The following is a 27,046-nucleotide window of genomic DNA, read 5'->3' as shown; positions in this document are numbered from 1 at the left end:
TGGAGTGTTCTTGGATATAACAATAATTTGTTTAGACAGTGAAAATATAACAGAATATTTGATCTAGGATGTTTTCCCGAGTCATTTTGATGAGACATTCTTTTTACCCTGCCTTAGGGAACTCTTGGACTATTTAAAGGAAATTATATTTTTCTCTTGAATAACCCAATAAAAAGCAGAAGGCCACATTAAAAAAAAGTTATTATCAGTGCTTTATTTGATTCATAGTAACTACAGCTATTAGAATTACTTAAGTACTAATTAAAATTGGTTACAGTTGCACAACACAAAATTTTTTAAAGTTCAAAAACTGGTCAAATCACCCCATCTTTTTTGTTACTGCTAAAAACCTTCAAACTTCCTCTGGGAAATCGGGCTTAAAAACAACGAAAATAACACATTGACAAGTAATGTTTCTGAAAACCGGCCACTAATTTTTGACTAAAAATTGGTGGATTAATACAATCTTGACTAAATTTAGTTATACAAAATGAGCAATTTACATTTGTTAGAAATTATGGTTTTAAAAGAACTCACATTGATAAAAGCTGTAATCATTAAGATATGATACAGAAAGAAGTGGCTGGTGAATCTTAGAAAGTTTACTTGGGAAACAGTTGCTCTGAGAGTATCAAGTCTTTAAAGTAAAAACAAAAATGAGTTTATTTTCTAAAACTATTTTCCAGATGAAAACTAATTTTGAGATAATTCTATCTTTCATAAATATTTTCAAAAACATGAAGTCAAAATTTACCTACAGTCAAAATGGCAATTTTGAAGAGTACCTATTATCTGGGAGTTTGTTGATGAACAAAGTCAAAACAGACCACTCAGCTCAGGATTCAGAGTATAGTGGGGAAGACTGATCCTAAGTAATTTGTTATATAATCAATTGTTGAGATAATGCTGAAATAATAGGGCAACTTGATCTAATCCATTAAACAGGGAAATTTATACAGAAGTGGGTAGAAATTAATTTAGTTAAGTGCGTTAGAGGAAGACAAATAAAAGGCCCTTTGACAGGAAGCAGCATACTTCCCTGAGAACTATAAAAACTAATGAATTTTAAGCAAGAGGGATACATGCTCAAATTTATATTTAAAAATAATAAATGTGGAATATGGTTTAAAGAAATATTGGCATGAAAAGAACTCAGTAAAGATTTCTCAGAATAAGTGGAGGCAACAGAGAAGGCAAATAATATATAACTTTGAGAATCGGGTCAACTTGTCTGGATTATGTGGTTGATCAGCTGTGGGACTAAGGAAGTAGAAAGTATCAAGGATGATTTCCAAATTTCTCACTTGAACAAGGATAAGACAGGAAAAATAAAGAAGATGCAGTTTTTGGAGAGAAGATAGTGGACATGATGAGTTTGAGATGTTGGTTAGACATCCATGTGGACATGTGTGGAGATAGTTGGGTATATAGATACACAAATCTAGAGTTGTGGTCTGTGATAGAGATAAGGGAAAAAAAAAGTTGTTAGTACATGGATTGTATCAAAGCCACGGGGAGGAGGAGCTAATTCAAGATGTGCATGAGAGTAGAAGGCGGCCTAGTACTAAGTTCTTAAGGGCTCCAATAGGAAAGGTTAGATAAAGAAGTATGCATTGACTAGGAAGCAGCAGCTAATGAGGTAAGAGGAACCTTATAAGGGTGTTAAGAGCTACAGAAATAGAGTTCACTATTTCAAGGAGGGAGTAATACTGTCCAAAGCTTTTGAGCATTGTATATAGGAATAAAAACCTGGGTTTATTTTTATTTTATTTCACATTTCCATATGTTGTGATAATAATACAAATGCACAGTGAGATAGGGCACACAGCTGTAGTATAGCCAGTGTTCTTTTTATTTCTGATTATGTTTTTAAACCCTATTTATTTATGTTTTATGTGGTGCTGAGGTTTGAACTCAGTGCCTCACACATGCTAGGCAAGGTCTCTACCACTGAGCCATAGCCCCAGCCCTGACCTGGATTTATTGACAGCTCCTAAGTGACCCTTAATATTTGCAGTTTTGGGGAGAGGATGATACTGGAAGTCAGACTGGAGTAGTTGGAGGGTGGGAAATTGAATAGAGGTAATGACTAGGGTGTTTGGTGTTAAAACTTCTCTTTATACAGAGTGTCCTTATTTCTCCCTGAAACATAATGTATTTTTCCATGCAATGGTCTTTTCAATGATTTACTGTGGAAAAACAAGTTTGTCAAGTAAGAAGCCAAAGAGTGCACTAATTCCTCCCTCACTACCTATTTTCTCTTATTAAAAAAGAAAAATCAAGTATTGTTTGGCTCTTTTACTGAAACACATTGAATATTCATTGATTTAGAGTATAGTATAATGCTTATATTTCTAATAAGTGAGTGGGCTTACTTTATCTTGGCAACTTTTAATGTGTTAAATATTACATTGCCCAAATTTTCTTTCCCTCCTCTTTTCTTCCCCACCCTCCCCCTTCCTCCCCTCCCCTTCTCCCCCTCCCCTTCACCCCCATTCCTTCCCTCCCCATTCTTTCCCTTACTCCCCTCCCCTTCTCCCCCTCCCCTTCTCTCCCCTCCCCTTCCCTCCCCTTCCCCTTCATTCCTCATTCCTTCCCTTCCTCCCATCCCCTTCTCCCCTGCTGCTCGCTCCCTCCCTCCCTCCCTCCCTCCCTCCCTTCCTTCCTTCCTTCCTTCCTTCCTTCCTTCCTTCCTTCCCTCCCTCCCTCCTTCCTTCCCTCCTTCCCTCCCTCCCTCCCTCCCTCCTTTCCTCCCTCCCTCCTTCCCTCCTTCCTTCCTTCCTTCCTTGTGGGTAAACCCTGACAAAAATAGGACAGTCTGTTTAAATGACCTGTGTTTATTTAAAGTTTTACAATTGCTCCATATCTTAGTAACTCCTATTAAGTGAGACATTAAGTAGATTCTTGATTCTTCTAGCACAATCAATGTTTTAAGTGTTTTTTTTAGCATTTTACATATTAAAATGTAATAGTTTTGTGTTTTTTATTTAATTTTGACGGAATTTCTTAATATTTATGTTTTTTTAAGTTATCAATGGACCTTTATTTATTTATTTTTTTAATGCAGTGCTGAGAATTGAACCCAGTGCCTCGAATATACTAGGCAAGCACTCTACCACTGAGTCAGCACCCCAGCCCCTAATTTATATTCTTTGTATCTGTTTTCTATTTAAAAATTTATGTGAAATTTTGAAATAAGTAGTGATTGAGAGGGCTGGGGTTGTGGCTCAGTGGTAGAGCGCTCGCTTAGCATGTGCGAGGCCCTGGGTTTGATCCTCAGCACCACATATAAATAAATAAATAAAGATATTTTAAAATAAAAAAAAAGTAGTGATTGAGAGTCTAGGTTTAGACTGTACATTTTGGACAACATGTTGGCTTAAGTGGACATTGTGTGTTTTCTGGTCAGATTAAAAATTTAAAGACATAAGAATTTTTTTTCCACTTTAAAGGGGGCTCATTTATTGTCACTGTTCTAAATCTATAAAAAAAGAAAGAAAAGGAAGGAAGGAAGAAAAGAACATAACCCTCCTCAACTCAATTTCCTCCATCCCACAACATAATTTTTCCCTAAACCAAACCCCCAACTGGTCCTGGTAGAGGAAATGAGAATCTTCTTTTTTACCTTAAGTATATCCTTTAAGTTGAATGTGACTTAGGGGAGTCAAACAAAGAGAAAACGAAGATATATCTAAAAACGTCTTATCACCAATAATCAAATTTGAATTATGTCATTAAGAAGATACTATTTCTACCAGTTAATTGGTAAACATGAGTGTTCACACAATATAGAAGCTTATGATAGTCAAAAGCTGGAAACAGCTCACTGTTCAGTATTATATATAATAATAAAGAACAACTGGGTGTGCTGGCACATAAATGTAATTGCAGCTATTTAGGAGACTGAGATCATTGGATTACAAGTTCCAGGTTAGCCTGGACCATTTAGGGAGACCCTGTGTTAAAATAAAAAGGGCTGGAGATGTAGCTCAGTGGTAGAGAAACATTGGGTTTAATCCCCTGTTCTGCAAAAATAAATAAGCTGTTGCTTTAAGCAACAATTTGGGATGAATCTTAAAAACATTGTATCAAGTAAGAGAAACCAGTCTTGAAAGTTTGTATACTGGATGGTTCCATTTATTGGCTATTGTAAAAAAACTGAAACTATATTTATGGGAAACAGGTCAGTAATTTCTGGAGGGGTAGGGTGAGTGTATAGCATTGGAGTCTTGTGGGATTGTGGAAATAACTATTCTATATCTTGGTTGTGGCAGTTATATTAATCTATATAGAGAGATTCATATAAAATTCATAGAACTTGGACTGGGGATGTGGCTCAAGCAGTAATGCACTCGCCTGGCATGTGCAGGGTGCTGGGTTCGATCCTTAGCATCACATAAAAATAAAGATGTTGTGTCCACCGAAAAACTGAAAAATAAATATTAAAAAATTCTCTCTCTAAAAAAAAATTCATAGAACTACATCAAGAAAGAAGACAATTTTACTGTATAAAATATTAGAAAGTAGTTGGTAAAGATGATATTGTGCTGATGATATATTGTGATTGGTGGGAATATCATTGATACAGCCTTTTTTTGGAGAAAAATTTGTTGGTTTAAGACGAGTCTGAAAATATTGAAACCTGTTGGGACAGTGCTTTAATTTCTAGGACTTTATCTTGAAAATCAAGATGAACAATGATTGTGTAAAATAGAATTGATAACAACAAAAAGCTGAACAATAGAGCACTAATTAAATTATACGTTATTCCAATAGAAGATTATGCAGAAATGTATTTACAATAATATATAAACAGTAAAAAAGTGTACATTTTTTTAGTGGTATATACAAAGAGATATCTGAAAATTATCCTTTATCCATATACCCTTATTATGGAAGGAAGGTCAGGAAATACTTTTGTTTTCTAATTAGGAAACAAAAGTATTTTAATAAAATTTAGTCTCATTTATACCTTGGTGCTCTACATGTGTTCTTATTTGAAAAAATATTACATACCACACGATCCAGCAATTCCACTTTTAAATATGTAATATATAATTTCCTCCCCAAAAGAAATTAATATGTTGAATAAATATCTGCACTCTCAACATTCATTTCAACAATATTCACAATAACCAGCTATGGAATCAAACTAAGTGTCTATCAATATCAGTGGATAAAACTATTCAGCCTTTCAAAAGAAGAAAAACTATAGGCTGGGAATTTAGCATATGCAAGACCTTGGGCTGATCATCAGCACCTAAATAAAGAAATAAATACATATCCTGTCATTTGGGACATCATAAATGAACCTAGAGAACATTATACTGAATGACATATGTGAAGCATAGAAAGATAATTACAGTATAATCTCATACGTAGACTCTAAAAACATAATAGAATTCATGGAGAGTAGAGTGGTGATCACCAGAGGAATGGGGTGGGGTTGGGGGATTTGTAAAATGTTGGTGAATGGATATAGAATTTCAGTTAAGGAGGAATAAGTTCCAAGACTGTAAAACCTGGTGTCTGTAGTTAATAAAAAATACTGTATTCTTGAAAAATGCTATTAATTTCAAATATTTTCACTATGAAAAAATGTGAGGAATTCCATAATGTATATAATATATCAAAATAGCATGATGTACTCCATAAATATATATATTTTTGTTAATTACACAGTAAGTGAAGAAAAGAAAAATATAGGTTTTTATTTCAGACTATTACAATATACTTTCCCTCAACTTGTTGTGTCACTGTTAATTAAATCAGTGGTCAAAATGTAATTTTAAATATTTCCCAATGTTATAGACATTGAAATAATAACTTTGTAGAGTTCCAAAAATGTTTACAGTGATTATTGTTACTCTACTTCAGTTGAGTTTGTATAACTTATGGGTGATAAGAAATTTATCTTCATTGTATTCATGGTAATGGTAGCCCCTGACATTTGAACTTTTTTGTTTCTAAAATGCTAACATAAGCTTAATCAAAAATTATTTCATATTACTTAATAAATCTGATTTTCTTGTACCTTTTTAAAAAACGACCCTAACATTTAAACATTAAAGTCATCTCTAATAATGTTTTGTTTGTTTGTTTGTTTGTTTTAATTCTGATTCATTTAGCTCCTAAAGAAATAACAGAGTCCAAGGGACAAGAAGAGGAATCTGAGAGCCTCGTTAAATATTTTAATGTTGTTTGGTGTAAACCTTCAAAGAAAAAACACAAAAAGTGGGAAGGTGATGCTATTCTTATTGTAAAAGGAAGGTCATTTACATTGAAAGATTTGGATGGCAAAGACATTGGAAAAGGTATTATGATATTACCTAATGTTTATGAATTGATCTAAAATTAATGTATATTTTTGATTATAAAATTGAAATATAATTGGGCTTTATAAAGTCCATATTCATGCCATATTATGTATGATACATAAATTATTTCATATTAATCAATTATCCTAACTATCTTAGGATCTGTGTTAGCTCAATAAGATAAATTCAACTTATGGTTTCATTTTCTCCAAAAATGGTCAGCCAATTATATATAGTTATTTTGTCATACTTCTAAAATTAAGCAGTTTATGTTGATATGCTTTTTCCTCTTTTTTTGTGAATGGTTAGTAATTAAAAATTTTTAAAGGGTGTTGATAGCAAAAGTTGAATAATAGAATTTCAGTGCTATGCAAGAAAATTTTGGGAAACAGAACAAGGAAATAATGGTTAGGCTTACATAGATTAACACATCTAAATTGGAGGTTACCATTTGTGTTATAAAATGTTTCCAGTGTAATTGACCCTAGTACAAGTTAGCCTATACATTCAAAATGCTTAATATTATATTAAGCTTGTGTAAATGAAGGAGCATATTATTATTTGCATTGCTTCCTATTGTTCAATTTTGAATGTGGCCAAATTATAAAATCTGTTTTACATGTTCATTCCTTCACTTAAAATTATTGTTTGTAGCTGGGTGTGGTGGCATACTCGTGTAATCCTAGCATTTTGGGAGGCTGAAACAGGAGGATTGTGAGTTCAAAACCAGCCTCAGCAATAACAAGGTGTTAAGCAACTCAGTGAGACCTTGTGTCTAATAAAAAACAAAATAGGGCTGGGGATGTGGCTCAGTGGTTGAGTGCCCCTGAATTTAATCCCTGATATTAAAAAAAAAATTAATTGCCCCTGGGTTCAATACTCCCCTCCCCCACAAATTTTTAGTAACATATGTGTGCCAACCACTATGCTAGGAGTAAAGAATTAAAGGTTATTTTAATTTAGAGTTTAGTGGGGATAATGCATTTAATAATTAGGATACAATAAAATAATTGTTTCAATAAATTTTTATTAGGTGTAGTGATAACATAAAAGGACCATTTAATTTAGCTTAGGAGACTTAGGGATAAGCTCATCAGATTTACTGTTTAAGAAATATATATTGAAAGTATATATTTGGGAGGTCATGTTAAAGGGGCTTGTGTAAATGGAAGAGCATATACAAAAGGCAGGAAAGAATTAAATTAATTCGGTATTTCAGAAATGTAGCGTATGGAAGGGTAGTGACACAGCAATAAGGGTTGAAATTGAACTTAATGATCTGCAACAGAATGTTTTATTTATTATAAAAACAGGAGGCAGCTACTATGTATACAATATTTAGTAAGTAGAGGACAGTACTCATTTCATGTTGTTAAGGTAGATTGGGGCTAGGTTTTTCAGCTAGAGAGGTAAAATTCTCAGAATTAACTCTGTAATATCTTACAAGGTATCATATACATAGTTTTGTGTATGTAGTTTACAATAAAATGATCTTTTATTTGCAGGTATAAAAGTTAAACTGGTGGGTTTTTAACCCTGGTCCTGCAAGTAGAGTCAACTGAGGTGCTTTAAAAATTCTAATACCTGGGCTCTAAACTCTGTGGCTCTGATTTAGTTGATGAATAGGTAAAGGGACTGGTCATAGGTATGTTTTAGGTTTCCAGGTGATTCTAATATCCAACTATGAGAACCAGTTATAAACAATGAAGGGGATTATATTGGTTTTCAAATTAAAACATCTAACTATAAGACTTGGCTTTCCTAATTATAGCATTAATAAGAGCTTTAATTGGGAACTAATTGTGCAAGTGACTGCCTATAAACAAGCAGATTTTCTTTGAAATAATTGGATATATAGGATTTAAATTTGCTATAGGGATAGTTGCTAAGAAAACCAAAACTGGAACACTAAAATTATTGGTAATTGTGATAGGGCAGTCAAGCTCAATGGCCACTATTATACCATATCCAGAAACAAAGCAAAAATGAAAAACAAGGGTGGAAAACAGAGGGTAACAGTTAAGAAAGTCTTCAGGTGTTTGAAAGAGCCATTACTGTGGACCAATATAAAATGAGAGATTCTGGAATTAAAGAATTTTAAAGATATCCTCATGCTTATTCCTGTCTTTCATTTTCATGTAAAACTGAGTTTAAGAGTAATTGGATTCTATAAGAATAAAAGCTAAAACTATAATCTTCATTAATGTGGAGAGGTCAAGACCATTGCTGAATCAGAATGAAGTGAAGGAACATCACTAAACATATTTGGAACGTCAGCTTAAGCACAGGTTAAGCATTCCTTGTCTCTACAACTTTTTTGAGCATCATATAGGTGCTCTAAAGATTCTGGGTTTTGGACTTTTTAGATTTAGGATTTTTGGATTAGAGATGTACAACCAGTAAAGTCTTTCTACTTAAGAATATTAAAAGTAAAACATACTTTACCATAAATAATTTTAAAAATATTAATTAAAATGAAAAAATATTAAACACTTTTAAAACTGGTTCAGATAATAAATTTAAGATGAGTTTTATTGGGGCAAATTGTAGAATTTTCAACTAATAATAAGGGTCATATTTTTTGAAATATGACAGTCTATTAATATTTTTTTAGAAACTTAAGAACAGTTTATGATATACACAGTTCCTGCCCTTTGTGATGGCACAATAACTATACATTTCATATTTTGACTCACTTGATAGGAAAGTATGAGAGTCTAAAATTCTATCTATCTAGTTAATGTTCATTTTGAACAGACTTGTTGAATTATTCATATTTATATTCCATCAGCACCCTACACATGGCAACACTTAAATGTTCATTAAGTTAATATTAATTTAAACAATATTATAAAATATATCACTTTATAATTATATAATTAAAGAGCTGTAACTTGTAATATCAAAAGCTTCTTGCCACAACTGTATTTTAACTTTGCTATCTCAGTACACTCACTTCTAGTTGTGGTAACCATTACTTTTATTGCTAATTCTTCAGATTTCTAGCTATTTCTAATTGGAAACAGAGATATCATAGTGTCTCTCCAGAAAAAAAAAAAAAAAGAGAGTTCATGTAGCCTATTACACCATTTTCTTGGCTTGATGTTTTCAAACCAAAGCAGCCTTGTTTTTGTTAAAGCGTGGCTGATTTTCATAGTCGTAATTTCTTCTGACTTTAGTTTTTTCCTAATGAAAATAAAAATTATGTTTCATTTGGGCTAACACATTGTACAAGGTTAAAATATATGCAGAGTTTTCATCCTGTATTGTTTTGGAAAGGTGGCTGTAGTATCACTGTCATCTTAGAATGTTAGTTTAATTAATTTGTTTTTCTTTATCAACCTAAAGGTATTGGACATAAATTCAAAGAGCTTGAAACAATCGAAGAGGGCCAAACACTGATGATTCCGGGAAAAGAATTGGAAATCGTGGGGATAATCCCTCCTGATGACTTCAACAGTGGCAGGTGTTTTCAGCGTGGAGGAGGAAGTCCTGCTATCCCAAGTTCTCAAACTGCCAGAAAGTGCTTTTCTAACCCTTTCAAGAGTGTGTGTAAACCAAGTTCAAAGGAAAATAGACAGAATGGTTCCCAAAATTGCAAACCACGTTATGATCCATATGCACCAAGTGAGATTTAATAAATAATTTGAATATTCTGTTTTTACTTTCAAAATCATTTTTGGTATATGAATTAAAGTTTAAAATTTTGTTTTGTAGTGTTCAGCTGAAATACATATTTTCCTTCATATATTCAATCTTACACAAGGGATAATGTTGAAGTCAAACAATAAGAGTTTGGTAATTATTTAATGTGTAAATGTATAATCCAGAAACATAGTAATCAAAATATTATACATGTGTTGAAGGAAAAATACTAACTGAAAATGTGACATACACAAAAGTATAATTTTTAAAAAATATTTTGTAGTTGTAGATGAACACAATACCTTTATTTTATTTATTTTATGTGGTGCTGAGGATTGAACCCAGTGACTCACACATGCTAGGCAAGCACTCTACCACTGAGCCACAACTGTAGTCCCACACAAAAGTATAATTTTGAATGAAATTTGACTTCTATAGAAAGGAGAAAAAATAGTCAATTTATAGACCAGAATTGTAATTATGCTTTGAATAGCATATGCTTTGATCACATGTCTTAGTGTATGAAAATGTTGAATGGTATGATGCCATGCAAAGAAATCAAGTTTCACGTGTAAAATTCAGTTCAATTCAGTTAATGTTCACATTAATGAATTTCATTTTAAAAACTTTACTTTATAGGGCCGGGTTTGTGGCTCAGTGGTAGAGTGCTTGCCTCCCATGCATGAGGCCCTGGGTTCAATCCTCAGCATCATATATATTAAAAAAAAAATCCATTGACAACAAAAAAATTATTTTAAAAAAATTATCCATTTTTACTTCCTAATCCCTTGCCTAATTGACCTCAAAGATGAAAGCATTTTTACTTAGAATCCTGGGAAGATCCACAGAAAAATTGTCCTCTGGGTGATTGCTAATGGTAAACATGATCAAAACTCTCATTTTGATGTGACTGTATATTTCTACATGGATGAATTTAAGCTACTGGAACCTATTTCTTTCTCTCTCTTTTTTTGGTACCAGGAATCGAACCTAGGGATACTAAACTACTGAGTCATATCCACATATTTTTTTGTTTTGAGACAGGTTCTCACTAAGTTTATGAAGGCCTTGCCAAGTTGTTGAGTCTAGCTTTGAATTTGTAATCTTCTTGCCTGAGCCTCCTGAGTTGCTGGGATTACAAGTGTGAACCACCACACCTGGCTGAACCTATTTCTTTTGTTTTCATCTCCTTATACATGTCTCTCTTTTTTTTTTGTATCTAATTCAATTTTTAACCATGATATAAACATGCAAATTCACCCCCAAAATAAGTTTGATGGTTTTATTATCTTACCTCAGATTTATCATTTGAGACTTGCCTTATAGCTTTATTTGCTTTTGCCTTTATGACGGTACTTGGAGAATTACTTTTTTTTCCTCCCACTTCCAGTACTGAGGATTGAACCCAGGTATGCTCTACTACTGAATTACATCCCCAGACTTATTTTGGTTTTTCATTTTGTGACAAGACCTCACTGAGTTGCCAGGCTGGCTTTGAACCTGCTATCCTCCTGTCTCAGCCTTTCTAGTGACTGGAATTACAAGAATGTACTACTATGTACAGAGAATTAATATTATTATTCAATTGTTTATTTCATGTGGCTTTGCACAGGATCATGAATTTGTCATTTATGAATGTAATAATTAACTTTAAGCAAATAATGATAGCTTAATCATGGAAAATGTATGATGTTTATTTCTGATAATAGGGATAATGGTCATTTTTTGTTAGTATATGTAGGACTGAAAATAAGAAAGCCTTTATGCTAAGTTTGGGGAATCTTTAGAATGTGAAGCCATAAGCATTGATAAATGCATCTTTGCAAAATTCTAACTTCAGGTGAAAGTAGTTCTCTACTCTGAATACTGAGCTAGTGAATGTTGTAGCTTACCAAGTTTCTTATTAGACAAGAGTGAATTAGTGGTTTCGAAGCAGTCTGGAGCATATGAAGTTTGGGAAGCTTTTTGTAATTCTTTGAATGAAATCATACAATGGTAAGGTGTGAGAGTTTCTTTTTTGGTTTTGTAATCTTGTTTAGCATCAGTATTACTAAATATCATGTTTTTTTTTTCCCATAAATGATGGCAAGAGTTCTATCTTGGGAATTAATGAAAACAAGATAAGTGTAGTTGCTGACAAAGTGAAATTACATTTATAATTATGCTTTTATCTTTATTTTAAGATTCCCTCGTTATGCCACTACCAGACAAGAATCACCAGTGGATGTTCAATAAGAACAATTTCCCTCTTGTGGAGGTAGTTGTTGATCCTCACCTTGTATATCATCTTCGCCCACACCAGAAAGAAGGAATCATATTCCTTTATGAAGTTGTAATGGGAATGAGGTAGGAAAAGAAGTCATTTGTTTAGTCTAATTTGAGTTTTGATTTACCCTGTAACATAAAAATGCTTTTCCAAGAATAGCTTGATAAGAGGAGTCTAAAGGGTACACTGTGAATTTTAGTTGGTAGGAAAGGTAAGTGATACTTAATGAGTATATTTATTTCAAAAGTGGTTTTTGATGGATGCTATGTGCCAGAAATCATATAGGACTTAGGACCATGGTAATCATATAGGACTTAGGACCATGGTCCTTACTCATAAGTGGTTTTTAAAATATTTCAACATTAAAGTGATAGAATAAGAGGGCTGGGGTTGTGGCTCAGCAGTAGAGTGCTTGCCTCGCATGTGCAAGACCCTGGGTTCGATCCTCAGCACCACATAAAAAAAATAAATAAGTGAAATAAAGGTGATGTGTCCAACTACAACTAAAAAAAAAAAAAGTGATAGAATAAGAGCTTGCTACTAGTATGATAAGGGGTTGGGAAGCAAACAAGAAACTCATAATTTTTCTTAGAAGAATTTTGGGGAAAAGATTTTCTTCTATTTCACCTCTATTTTTCCCACTTTGAGGTTTTCCTTATTAAGGAATAGTAGTATCCTTAAAGTTATAAGACACACATCTACACAGCAGAAAGAAGAAGAAAAACAATCAAAGGCCCCCAAATTAAATACCACAAACATCTTGGAATATTTCCTTGTTTTGTTTTGTTTTTAAATGCAAAGGCCTTTGATTTTTATATTTGTCATTTAAAGGTAATGATAAATGTACATTTTCCCCAATTCGAAGAATCCCGTGAATGATAGGAAATAACTGTCTCCCAGAAACTTTTAGCTAGATTTAAGTTCTCGCCTCCTCCTTTTGGAGATCTTATCTTAGTTGGCCTAGGAATCATCTTTTTCTTTCACCTTCTGATCTATAGTAAATACCTGTTTACTCTTTAAAATTCTTTGCAAGGTGCATCTTCTCTGTGAAGTTTTCCTGCTCCCTTTTCTTCCACCTTGAAAGGGTGGATTTCTGTTTTCTCTCTGCTATCATTCATTCATGTCTCATTTGGTCTGCATTGGCCAGTTGTTTATCTAAAAAAATGGAGACTTTACTTCATGTTTGTAATTTTTTCTCTATACCTTGAAATAGAAAGCATACATAAAATTATTTATTGGTTCTTATTTCTACTAATAAGAAATATCATTAGCTATTAAAGTATATTTATAATTTTGGTAATATCTTTAATTCCCTTGGACTTTGTTACTTTTAAAAATATAAAGTGATATAAAATGCATGATTTTATTATTAAATTGTATTAATTTAGTTGAACTGAAGAACAGCATACTTTTATTAAATTATATGAATCTGATCAAGTATTTATTAATTTTTTAAATAGTATTTAGATCTGTTTTGGTTGAGGATTTCATTTTCTGCCAGACAGTGATAAATTCTTATTCTAAAATAAACTTATTTATTTTTAATAAATTCAGCTCAGTAGATCTTGCTGATATATTTTTAACTTTTGATATCTAATACAGAAACTGGTGAAAATTGCTCAACTATAGTGATAACACAATTATAGTTAAATTATCCAAATGTAGATATAAAATTGGGATTCATTTCTAGACTCCAAAATATATACATATAAACAGTAACTGTTTTAAATTCAGCTTCTAATTTCAGATTATGTTTTGGTAATTTCGTTGAAAATATGTAAAGGATATAATTATCAAAGATGCAAAAGAGATGTGTTGTAAATCAGCTGATTGAAAAACCATAGATAGAGCTGGGCTTGGTGGTCTATGTCTGTAGTTCAAGCTGTTCTGGAGACTGAAAAGGGAGGATTGCTTGAGCCTGGAAGTTTGAGAATAGACTGGACAACATAGTGAAACTCCTCCATCTTTAAAAAGAAAAGGAAAAAAAAAGAGGAAGAAGAGGAAATATTGGAAGATTCTTCATAATTACAAAATATCAGTTTCTGGTTCTTGATGATTTGGGGAATATAAAATATTTCCTGTAGTTATTAAAGAAAGTAAATTATTTCTAACAGAATGAATGGCAGATGCGGAGCTATTCTTGCTGATGAAATGGGTTTAGGGAAAACGTTGCAATGTATTTCGCTCATCTGGACCCTGCAGTGTCAGGGACCCTATGGAGGCAAGCCAGTAATAAAGAAGACACTTATTGTCACACCTGGAAGCTTGGTGAATAATTGGAGAAAAGAATTTCAAAAATGGCTAGGAAGTGAAAGGATCAAGGTGTTTACTGTTGATCAGGTAAGAGATTTTTGAAAGCTTAGCCTTAGTCATTCTTTAAATCTTTAGCTTTTCAAATCACTAATTCAGTTTTTAACTCTTTATGATGCAGTTTTTCAAATATAACTCCCTAATATCTTTGCACAAAAATGGAGTCTTAGCTTACATTTTGATTTTGAGTTGTTATGGACAGAATGTTTGAATCCCTGCCAAATCCATATGTTGAAGCCTCAATCTCAATATGCAGATGCTCCTTGCCTTGCCATGGGGTTATATAATATGAATCAAAAATGCATTTAACACATGCAACCTATTTGAATATCATATCTTAGCTTATCTTACCTTAAGCATACTGTTTGGCAAAATCATCTAATAAACAATAAAATATTGAATATCTTGTGATTTATTGAATCATGAAAAGAAGAAATAGAAGGATTATATGAGTATGCTTTTGCACCACTGTAAAATAAGAAAATTACAAGTTAGTTATCATAAATCCAGGGACCCTCTCAGGAAGTGGGGTCTTTGGGAGGTAATTAAGCTTACATAAGGTCAGGAGAGGTCAGATAAAATTAGTGCCTTTGTAAGAAAAAGAGGAGACACCAGAACTTCCCCTCTCAACCATTTGAGGATATAGCAAGAAGGCTTCCATCTGCAAGTCAGGAAGAGGGCCGTCACCTATTATGCTGGCACTCTGATCTCTGTCTTCCTAATCCCCAGAACTATGAGAAATAAATGGCTATTGTTTAAGCTACCTAATCTGTAGTATTTTATTATCACAACCTGAGCCAACCATGACAGAAAAAGTTAACATGTTCTAGTAGTTGATAAACAACTGTAAGAAATATTCTTTTTAAATTTGATTTCACATAGTTTCTGCTCATAGTTTGTTAAATGTTATTCTTTTTCCCTCAGGACCACAAAGTTGATGACTTTATCAAATCTACATTTTATACTGTTCTTATCATCAGTTATGAAATGTTACTTCGTTCCCTGGATCAAATTAAGAATGTAAAATTTGATCTTCTAATCTGTGATGAGGGGCATCGTTTGAAGAACAGTTCCATTAAAACAACTACAGCCCTCATTAGCCTCTCTTGTGAGAAAAGAATAATTTTAACTGGTCAGTATTCACTTTGGGGAACACATGATGGAATTTTTGCCTATTGAACATGTACGATTTATAATCTGATATTAGACATCCAAAGAACTGGTTGTGTTGAATGGAATTCATACTAATAAACCCATGTTAATTAAATCTTGATAGGATTCTGATCATTCAAACCCTTTTGTGATTTTTCTGCAGCCCTGATTTTGAGGATTTCTGAGGAATAAACCCAAACCATAGTAAAGAATATAGGAGATGGGGGACTAGGGAAGTAGCTCAGTGGTAGAGTGCACATCTCGCATGGTGAAGCCCTGAGTTTGATCCCCAGCACTGCAATAAAATAAAATAATCAATTAAAATAAAATAATAAAGAACTAAAATCCAAACTATGAACCAGTAATTTACAAAAAAAGAAACATAAAAGAATATAGGAGATGGGGCTGGATTGGATTGCCTGTGCTTAGCTTCTGAGTTGGCAGTGACATTTACAGCTGTACAACTTTGGGCAAGTTATTTAATTTCTTTGTGTCCTAGTTTCCTTAGTGAAATAGGGGTATGGTGTCATCTACTATATAGTTATTGTGATGGTCAAGTTATTCTGTGTAAAATTCTTGGGACTATCTGACATGTGGTAAACATTTAATATCAAGGTCCCCCTTTGCCTCAGTACTGGGGATTAAACCCAGGGCCTTGCATTTGCTAGACAAGTACTCTACCACTAAGCTCCATCCCTAGCCCACTGTATCAAGTATTTTCATGTCTGTGCTACATGTGCAGGGCTTATTTGCTGGCCAAACTTCTGGCCCAGATGGTCTGGAAAGGTGTGATGGACCTTGTGTAAATATAAGAATTCTTTTCTAAACAGTTATTTTAAGCTTCAGGCCTAGAGTTAGGTCTGAATTACTTAACATACTTCTGTTTCATACCTCATCTGGGTCTTGTTCATCCTTCGTTTGCCCCTCTGGCAGGAGCAGAAAGAAGAGAATCGTATTCACTCCTAATACTTACAAACCCTCCATTTTGGTAGGCTCCATTTCCCTACCATTTTCAGCCCTTCTGGCAGGAACGGGCAGGGCATGATTCTTCTTATGATTCTTCTTCTTCTTCTCCTCCTCCTCCTCCTCCTCCTCCTCCTCCTCCTCCTCCTCCCTTCCTCCTTCCTTCCTTCCTTCCTTCCTTCCTTCCTCCTTCCTTCCTTCCTCCTTCCTTCCTTCCTTCCTTCCTCCTTCCTTCCTTCCTTCCTCCTTCCTTCCTTCCTTCCTCCTTCCTTCCTTCCTTCCTCCTTCCTTCCTTCCTTCCTCCTTCCTTCCTTCCTTCCTCCTTCCTCCTTCCTTCCTCCTTCCTTCCTCCTTCCTTCCTCCTTCCTTCCTCCTTCCTTCCTTCCTCCTTCCTTCCTTCTTCCTTTTCTCCTCCTCCTTCTTTCTCCTCCTCCTTCTTTCTCCTCCTTCTTTCTCCTCCTCCTCCCCCTCCCCCTCCCCCTCCCCCCCTCCTCCTCCTCCTCCTTCTTCCTCTCCCCCTCCCCCTCCCCCTCCCTCTTCTTCTTCTTCTTCTTCTTCTTCCTTCCTTCCTTCCTTCCTCCTTCCTTCCTCCTTCCTTCCTTCCTCCTTCCTTCCTTCCTCCTTCCTTCCTTCCTCCTTCCTTCCTTCCTCCTTCCTTCCTTCCTCCTTCCTTCCTTCCTCCTTCCTTCTTCCTTTTCTCCTCCTCCTTCTTTCTCCTCCTCCTTCTTTCTCCTCCTCCTTCTTTCTCCTCCCCCTCTCCCTCCCCCTCCCCCCTCCCCCTCCCCCTCCCTCCTCTTCTTCCTCCTCCTCCTCCTCCTCCTCCTCCTCCTCCTCCTCCTCCTCCTCCTCCTCCTCCTCCTCCTCCTATGGATGCTTTACCAGTGAGCTGCAAAGATCTTACTAAGTTGCATAGGGCCTCTCTAAGTTGATGAGGCTGGCCTTGAACTTCCAGTCCTTTTGCCCCAACCTCCCAGGTCTCTGGATTGCAGGTGTGTGACACCATGCCTGGCTTTTTTTTTTCTTTTTTTTTTAAATTATATCTATTCACACTTTGCTTTCATTCCCAGATTCACTCATTTTAAGATGGGGTGTGTGTGTGTGTGTGTGTGTGTGTGTGTTGTTGTTGTGCTGGGGATGGAACCCAGGGCTGGCCCTTGAGCATGCTAGGCAAGTGTTTTCTTTCATTGAGCTACATCCCCGCCCCATGATTGTTTTTACTATATCATGACCTTCTGTGTATTTTTTTATCCTTAGTGTATTTTCTCTCTCTTTTTAAAAATGTTTTCTCTTTTTCTTTTTTTTAAGTTGTAGATGGACACAATACTTTTATTTTATTAATTTATTTTTATGTGATACTGAAGATTGAACTGAGGACTTCATACATGCTAGGCAAGCACTCTGCCACTCACTGATCTACAACCTCAGCCCCCTTATTGTATTCTTTATGCCTGTCAGATCTCTTATTGGAAGTTAAAATGAGAAAGAACAAGTGGGAATAACTGCTTGTTCCTTCTTTTTAAATCCTTAGGGTAGAAGTATTTCTTTTTTTTTTTTAGTTGTAGATGGACACAATATCTTTATTTATTTATTTTTATGCCATGCTGAGGATCGAACCCAGGGCCTCACACATGCGAGGCAGGTGCTCTACCACTGAGCTAAGGCCCCAGTCCAGAAGTATTTCTTAAAGCAACAAGGAACAGAAAACTCCTTTTGTTATTTTTTGACTTTAGGTAAGAAAGGAGCCCATCTTTAAGTAATCCATAGTCATTTGACATCCAGTTTGTGTAGAAATTTTATATTAACCATTATCAGAGACAATTTTTAAAACTACTTTTTAAAAAATAACTTTTGACTCAGGAGGCTGAGACAGGAGGATGACAAATTTGAGGCCAGCATCAGATATTTAATGAGTCTTTTTAACAACTTGGTGAGACCCTGTTTAAAATAAAAAGAAAAGAAGGGCTGAGGATGTAGATCACTGATAAAGTGCCCCTAGGTCAACCTAATCACCAAAAATTAAAAAATAAAATTGAGAAATGTTACATGATCTTTTTATTTTTTGAATTTAGTCACTTGTCAGTTAAAGATGAAAAAGATTAAAAAAAAAAGACCAGAGTAAAATATCATAGTTACTTCTATCCTCAAGATTTAATAGACGCTCAACAAATGTTTGAAAGTAATAGTAATATGGAAGCCAGAGAATGGAAAGGCTGGTATTGGTTATTTATAAAATATTATTTTTAAAGGAGAAAAGGAAATGGGGAACAGAAAACTTATGTGATTTTCATGTCTTTGACTGTTCAAGCAACTGAGGCGATTCTTCATTCTTAATTCCCAAAGCCACAGTTCACACTTCTTGACTAGCCTTTGATCTTGATATCCTTGGGACTGGAAAAGGACTTAGCTGAATTTAGCTGTCTTGTGTTAGAAGAGAAAAGCAGATTATTTCTTCTGATTGCTCAATATGGGGTCAATATTGCTTATTTAAAGAATAGTTGTAGCTATAAAATAAAGAAGATTAGCACTAGAAGTGATGAGTAAAAGAAATAAAGAGGAGTAGGAAATAAAGGTTATTGAAAAGTATTGAAGGTCAGGAGTGAAAGTAAAATATCCCCTACTTGAAAATCAGATAATTTTCTTTGGTAAAGATGGAAAGTTTTATATTCTTGATTACAAACAAATACCAATTTAACTAGCATTCCATACTAAATTTAATCTTTGCAGTAAAAAAAAAAATTGATTCTGGGACTTCATTCAGAAGTCTTTTGAGTGGTAGTGTTGTCCTCTGTATCCTTAATTTGTGAGTCTTGAGATTCTTTCTGCTTTCCTGTCCTTGTCAACTCAACCCCCTGAGCTCTAAATTTAGGAGAAAACTAACACTAACTTCCAAATTGGAAATACTTACTCATAGTTGATGTTTGTATCCTGAGATTTGCCTGAAAGAAATTTTGGTTTTGTTTTCTGGTATTATCCATCCAAGTGCTATGGAAAGCGTTCAGTTAATATTGACTAGAAAATGGTTAGGATTCAGATTGAATACAGTGTAATAATTAGTTTCCGAGGGTCACCATAACAAAATACCATAGATTGGGTAGCTTAAACAACAGTTACTTATTTTCCTACAGTTCTTAAGACTGGAAGTCCACATCTAGGCACCATTAGTGTTGTATGGATTGGCTACTTTGATCCTTAAAACCCGAGGAGCTACTCTGTGATAAGAAACTGGTAGAAGTAATTTGCTCAGGGTCACTTAGGGAAGAAATGATGCAGGTAGGATTTGAACCAAAGCAGTCAGACTCCAAAGCCTGTACTCAGCCACTATGCTGTGAAAACCATAGATAAAAATTTATATGATTATTCATATTTTTAACTTGATTTGACCATTCTTTATTAGTTTTAAGGAAGTTGCTTGTATTTATTCCTCTTAAGAAAGAGAGTACAAATTGCTTTAAAGACCTTGATTATAAAACAAACTTGACTTTCTCATCACTTTTATCTTGGAAAATATATGAAGAACCCATCATTATGTCAAGAGAGCCTTCTGCTTCTGAGGTATAATTTACTTTACCAAAAAAAAAAAAAAAAAACCTGTATACAGGGCTGGGGCTGTGGCTCGGAACTACAGCACTTGCCTAGCATGTGTGAGGCACTGGGTTCTATCCTCAGCACCACATAAAGTAAACAAAACAAAACAAAACAAAAACAGATTGTGTTCACCTATAACTAAAAAATAAATATTAAAAAAGAACTATATACAAACAGGCAAAGTGGTACATACCTGTAATCCCATGGCTGCTCAAGAGGCTGAGAAAGGAAGATCATTTGAGAGCAGGAGTTCAAGGCTAGCCTGGGTAACATAGTGATACCTCTTAGAAACATAAAAATTTTAAAAATAGTGTATATCTATTGCATATATCTTGTGATCTGGTAATGCTACTTTTAAGAACTTATAAAGAAATAGCAAAGGTTTGTTAAAATATTCTCCTGTAAGGGTAGCAAATTGGAAACAGAAAGGAAACTAAAAGAAAACAAACATTTCAAAAGATAGAACTGTATTGACTATCAATTGAAATTGTTATAAGTTATTGATTATTAAAAAAAAAACACACCCTTGGGGCTGGGGTTATGGCTCAGCGGTAGAGCACTCGCCTCACACGTGCAAGGCCCTGGGTTCAATCCTCAGCACCACATAAAAATAAATGAATAAAATAAAAAGTCACCAAAACAAACAAACAAACAAAAAACCACACCCTATTTCAGAGAAGTTAAATGTATGAAAATAATATTGTTTCAGATTCATAAACATAGTAATTTGTCAACAAATACTTATTGAACATATTCCATGAGCCAGGAACTATACAAAATAATAGTTTATGTGAATTTTTTTTTTTTTTTTTTTTTGGTGATGCTATGGTTTGAACCCATGGCTTTGCATATGCTATGCAAGTGCTCTACCACTGAGCTATACCCCCAACCTGGTTTATGTGATTATTTAGTAGCACGGAAAATGTTCATGTTCCATTATTTAAAAATAAAATCATATTAGTTAATTTATCCAACATATATGTTAAACATTGTAAGTGGGTCAAAAGCTAAGTGCTAGACACTGGGAGATAGATAATGAGCCAAATAGATTGGTTCTTTGTTTGCCTGAAACTTTGTAGTTTGAGATCCTATTTTTGTTACAAATAAAAGTTAATCATTATATTTGTGTATGTAGAGAAACAAGGCTTAGAAGATATACATAAAAATCTTTACAACAATGCTTGTTTCTGGTTGGTTAAATTTCTTATTTTTGCATGAATGTAATTTCTTTCTTTTCCTTAGTGCATGTATTACTTTTGTAATAAAAATTAAACATTGTTTTAAAATACAAGGAAAAAATTTCTGATTCACATAGGAACAATATATACATATGGGACTTATTTTATACTTTCCTGTAAAGTTCTGTATGCTGAAAAGTTTATATAGAGAATTTTTAACATATTTTGATGATACAGTTGACTTTAAGATGTACTGTTATTTAGTCAGCAATGTATAATGATTTGTAAAGCATCAACAGTATCTTGTGCTATGAATTTCTTGTAAGCTTAGTTTTAGGATCAATACTTTGTCAAAATATTTGCTTCCAAGAGAAGCAATCAGAAAAGTGTGGTGGTACATGCTTATAATCCCACCTACTTGGTAGGCTGAGGCAGGAGGCTTGCAAGTTTGAGGCAAAACTCTACAACTTGGTGAGACCCTGTCTCAAAAAAAAAAAAAAAAAGGGCCAATATTTGGCTCAGTAGTAGAGTGAGTTCAATCTTCACTGCAAAAAAAAAAAAAAAAAAAAAAAAAAAGAAAGAAAGAAAAAGAAGGATTTTGTTTTTGTTTTGTTTTTTGCTGTATCAGGTCTTTGTTGATAATTTTAATATTATTTTAATATTCTCTTTTTCCATAGGAAGAAAAGAAGTTAGGAGAGAGACGAGCAGCAGAACTTACTTGTCGTACTGGACTTTTTATCCTTAGAAGAACCCAGGAAGTCATAAATAAATATCTTCCACCTAAAATAGAGAATGTTGTCTTTTGCCGACCAAGTGCACTACAGATTGAACTGTATCGAAAGCTGTTGAATTCTCAGACTGTCAGATTTTGTCTTCAAGGGTTGTTGGAAAATAGTCCTCATCTAATATGTATAGGGGCTCTTAAAAAACTGTGCAATCACCCCTGCCTTTTGTTCAACTCTATAAAGGTAAGTAGGATATGAAACGATGTAAGGAATATCAGATGAGGGTTGTATGGTATGTGAGTCCAAGAAGGCAGGTTGGGCTAATTCCTGAGCTTACATTTATGGGTTTTTGAAAAGTTCTGTGGACTTTCCATGATGGCTGTGCTATTGCACTTCTCCAGCTTTCTACTTGTTCTTTGAAGCATGTCCACATTCCTGGAGCTACAGTGGGGATGGGAAGAGTTTAGGCACTGCCTTAAGGAACACTTCTAATACTTTGCCATGGTGTCCTGTCCTATTTTATGTTAATATAGTCAGTTGTTTTTGTTTGTTGCTAACAAATATGAAATTTACCATTAAAAATATTTTTTTTCTCATCATAAAATTGATACCCAATTATTGCAGAATATTTGGAAAATTCAGAAAATCACAAAAAGTAAAAGTCATCATAAGCTTTCCAGATACAGAAAATCAAATTTTGGTATTAATAATAATAGTAATATTAGCTAACAGTTATTAAACAACTTATCATATACCAAAGACTTAAAGTGATTTTCTCGTTTTATTTACTCTTTATAAAACTATGTGAAATAAGCACTATTATTACCATTCCTCCCTGGTCTCACTGTGTTGTCCAGGCTAGTATCAGACTTCTGAGTTCAAATGATCCTTCTACCTCAGTTTCCTGAGCAGCTGAGCCTAGAGGTATATATTACCATCTGTTTTTTGATGAGAAAATAGAGGCTCAGAGATATGTATATCATCTTTATTCTATAAAAACTTTATTCTATAAAAATTTTAATGATGTTGTGTTCACTATTTTTAAATTATTTTTTACATTAATTTGTGAACATTTTTACAAATTTAGATACCTTCTACAGGTATGATTTTTTAAAAATAACTACAAAGTTGGGCTTTTGGATATTTAATAAACTTAAGACAGTTTGGAGTATGGTAGGAGTTTTCTGTTTTGAAATTGGAATTGGGTATTAGTACCTACTTTACTATTTATTAGTTCTTTATAAACTATCAACAAATTACATAATCAAGTTACACCTGTGAGCCTTGGATTTCCTATCAGGAAAACAGAGCCAATGATAGTTGATAATGCTCTTGTGACAATTTGATAAGAAATTATGGAAAAACCTAGCAGAATGCCTGGCCATACATGTTGCACAGTATCCATCAATAACCTGTTATTCCTAGTTCACCCTGAACCATTTTTCTTCTTTTATTTTTTTGTTGAACAGTAGAATCAAAATTTGATCAAAAAATAACCCACCAGAAAAAAAATTGTGATAAAATGCTACATTATACTTGAAGTTATTAATTATATATTTAGAAAATGGAGTGAATTCTCCAAGTTTGGAGATTATATTTACCTAGCTTATCACAGGACAAGTCAGCTTTGTGTAACTTTACAGAAGGCAGGATTATAACAATTTATTAAGTAACGTTTTTAAGAAACAGATTCTATACACAGTGGTAAAAATTAAACCCTTTGGGCATGAAGCCCAGCAAAAATAGAAACTAAAAATTCCTCCTTAAAAGGAAGACTTTATGATGGCCCAGAATGTACCAGTTAATTTAGAATATCCTTAAATGATCTTGAAGAAAGCTGCAGGGGGCTCTGTGTGTTTCTCCATTACTGCCATATGGCCACAAATAATGGGCATAGGATACTACGAGCTTCAAATAGGGTATCCTCATGTACAGTCTGAGACTTATTCAGAAAACCTTCATATTGATATTGATAAGCATCAATATGAAAAGGGCTAAAATGAGCCTTCCACTTGTATAAGTAAACTTTAAGCAATGGTTTCTAAATACAAATGTGTTCCTATTGAAAGATTGTTTCAGTCAAAGTGATGGATCTCTCCATGAAATATGAATAACACATGTAACAATTGTATAACAGCAATGATATTATAATGCATAATCAAGATTATTGGATTACTTGGAGTCAGGGAACATTTTGTTTAGCTGATAGATGCCTGAATTGACAGTCTCTGTGATGAAGGTGTTGAATCAGGCTGTTATAGCATAAAGATATTATCCATTAGTTGATTATTAATTAGTGGTATATATAGCAATGTTCTGGGAAGCTTTTAAAGCTGTATCTAGCTAGGCCTCAACACATAGGGACTGATTCAGAATCACTGAAAACAGGACTCAGGCATGAGGATTTTTACAAAGCTTTCACAAGTGATTCTGATTATGTGGTCCTGGTTAAGAACTTGTGCATTGCAATCACCTGTCTCCCTTGTAGTCTGATTTAATATTCATCAGACAACCTTCTGTTAGGGATTTGTTTTCCCATTTGGATCTTCTTTAATGGGACAGAATAGATAAACCAATTCTTTTAAATAGACGTGTCTCATTTGCAGATCAGTAAATTTTCCAGAAAACATTGAATTCTAATTTATTCAATCTCTGAATTTGGTTAGCTTTAATCATTAGTCCATAGAGCTTAAGCATATTCAGGTTTTTCAACATTAGACCCTGGATCTGCAGACCTTTGATGACCTTGCCAAGTCGCAGGCATTTTAGCAGACCTAACATGAAGCAGCTAGCAACCATCTCTTTCCCCTCATATGTATCAACTGATATAAATATCTTAGACTTCCAAGTATTTTTAATCCAGTGAATTTACTGAATTATTGCTATATTAGTACTTAATTCCCAGCATCTTATACTACAGGATTCACTGCCCTTAAGATATTTCTCATACTATTCAAGAGGGAATGAAAACATTAGGAAAGTATAACAGTAACTGTTTAAATAAAGTCAAAGCTGAAATGTACTGGGAAGGGGAGAAAAAGACTGTGAATAAAATTGGGGGAATTTGCATTGGGTCTTAAGTATTTATAGAATTGAGATAATTGGCCAAAAAATAAGAATGCATTCCAGGCTGTGGGTGTAGATTGAAAAGAATTTTGAAAACAGTGATATATCTGTTAAATGTGGGAGTGAGGAGATCTGCCAGTTTGGGGAATTTAATCTAAAGAGTGAATAATCACTAATAACTTAATCTCTATTCATATGTTAGCTAGGCTGTTTGGGGGAGGAATTTCATAGATGCTGATATAACTTTGGAATAAAATTATTCCGAAGACTATTAGTAAAATAGGGGCTGGAGTAATTCAGTGGTAGAGTACCTGCCTCGTATGTGTGGGGCTCTCGTTTAATCCCTAGAATGCCTTCTCCCGAAGAGACAACTATTAGTAAACAAAAAATATTATTGTAAGAATACATTCCTCTGTTAGTCGATTGGGTAAAATTGTAACTTCCTACTAAGAAACTGATAAGATTAAATAGACTATTAATGCTTTTTGGGTTTTGAATATCACCTGGTAGGTGTTGTATGCAGCCACAACTTAGATGAAAAAAAGAATAGGAAGGGAAAGGAGAAAATTAAATAGAAAAAGAAGTATTGATAATGGAAAACATCCATGTTTTGGAGAGGACAGATCTTGCACCACTTCTTGACCTTTATTCCTCTCCTTTCTTTCTCCACCCTCTACCCCCCATTGTTGTATGTGGGAAATAATCCTGCACTTGTAGGGTGGAGGTAGCAGCCACTAGGCGACCGCATTAGAACCGCTCAATAATTAACTCAGTAGGATGGATGCATGTTAGCTTTTTTCAAAAATGATAAAATCCTGACCTTTAAAGATTTCCTTAAGAATGAGCTTGGATTTTTCAGGTAGCTATTGATCTTTACTCCCCACCCTCATAATTTTAGCATTTTTGCCTCCTTTAAAAAAAAAAAACAAACAAGCCAGTATTAACAATCATTATTTTGAACAGGAAAAAGAACGTAGCTCAACTTGTGATGAAAATGAAGAGAGGCGCCTATATGAAGGCTTACTGAGGGTGTTCCCTGCTGATTATAACCCTCTCCTGTTTACTGAAAAGGAGTCTGGAAAACTACAAGTGCTGTCAAAGCTCTTAGCAGTTATCCACCAACTTCGTCCCACTGAAAAGTAAGAGACCAGTTTAACAAACTGCCTATAAGCACTCATGGAATTGTGATTGCATTATTTCTTAGTTCTCCCCTGCTTAATAAGAAAACATTAAAAAGAACATTCTTCTTTAGGGATGTGGTCAGCTCTTGGTATTTTGTGAAGTTATTTATAAATAACAATGTGTAAGTTTTATTTAAGAAAAACTAAATGTAATATATTTATATTTTTTAAAAATCTATTGATGTTTTCTGATATATAACACAACTTACTTTTGAATCTTCTTTAGAATCCCTTCTTCCTCTTTTGTCCCTTAAATGTTGATACACATCAGGGTTTTTTCTTTAAACTTTTTACTCTCAACACACTTCCTGGGTGATCTCTATTTCCCATACTTTGAACTGTCATTCTTATAATATTGACTCCATGTCTATATCTCTAGTCCAGTCCACTCTTCTAATTTCCACATGGTTATTTCTGTTTAATTGGCATCTGAATCTATCTTGGTGTCCTAGAGGCCTTCAAGCTTCAGGTAGTTGTCTAAAATTAGCTTCATCATTTTGCCATTCAAGCCTCATCTTTTCTCATTATCCCTTGGCTTGATGAATGATATCATAATGCATGTAAAAACCTTGAAAGTTATTCAAGACTTATTTTTCTTTTTCACTTACCTAATAACATTTCCAGTTGCTAAATCCTATTTGTTTTATGTCTTGATCTC

The 27,046-nt window shown here is 34.0% G+C and overlaps 1 protein-coding gene across 1 annotated transcript in view; it reads left to right on the top strand.

Moving 5' to 3' along the window:
* Positions 1–27,046, top strand: part of RAD54B (RAD54 homolog B) — a 54,866-nt gene that overhangs the window by 14,617 nt on the left and 13,203 nt on the right. The window contains exons 3-10 of the mRNA XM_081266362.1: positions 6,129–6,314; positions 9,666–9,944; positions 12,146–12,308; positions 14,343–14,568; positions 15,463–15,670; positions 20,048–20,205; positions 22,094–22,384; positions 26,171–26,346. Of these exons, the coding sequence (XP_081122488.1) occupies positions 6,129–6,314; positions 9,666–9,944; positions 12,146–12,308; positions 14,343–14,568; positions 15,463–15,670; positions 20,048–20,205; positions 22,094–22,384; positions 26,171–26,346 (1,687 nt within the window). The remainder of the gene's footprint in view (positions 1–6,128; positions 6,315–9,665; positions 9,945–12,145; positions 12,309–14,342; positions 14,569–15,462; positions 15,671–20,047; positions 20,206–22,093; positions 22,385–26,170; positions 26,347–27,046) is intronic.

This window comes from Spermophilus citellus (assembly GCF_964194105.1).
Source record: "Spermophilus citellus genome assembly, chromosome: 14".
In the NCBI taxonomy this organism is placed as follows: Eukaryota; Metazoa; Chordata; class Mammalia; order Rodentia; family Sciuridae; genus Spermophilus; species Spermophilus citellus.
The sequence above is the reverse complement of the archived record's forward strand: the minus strand, read 5'-3'. Positions and strand labels throughout refer to the sequence as shown.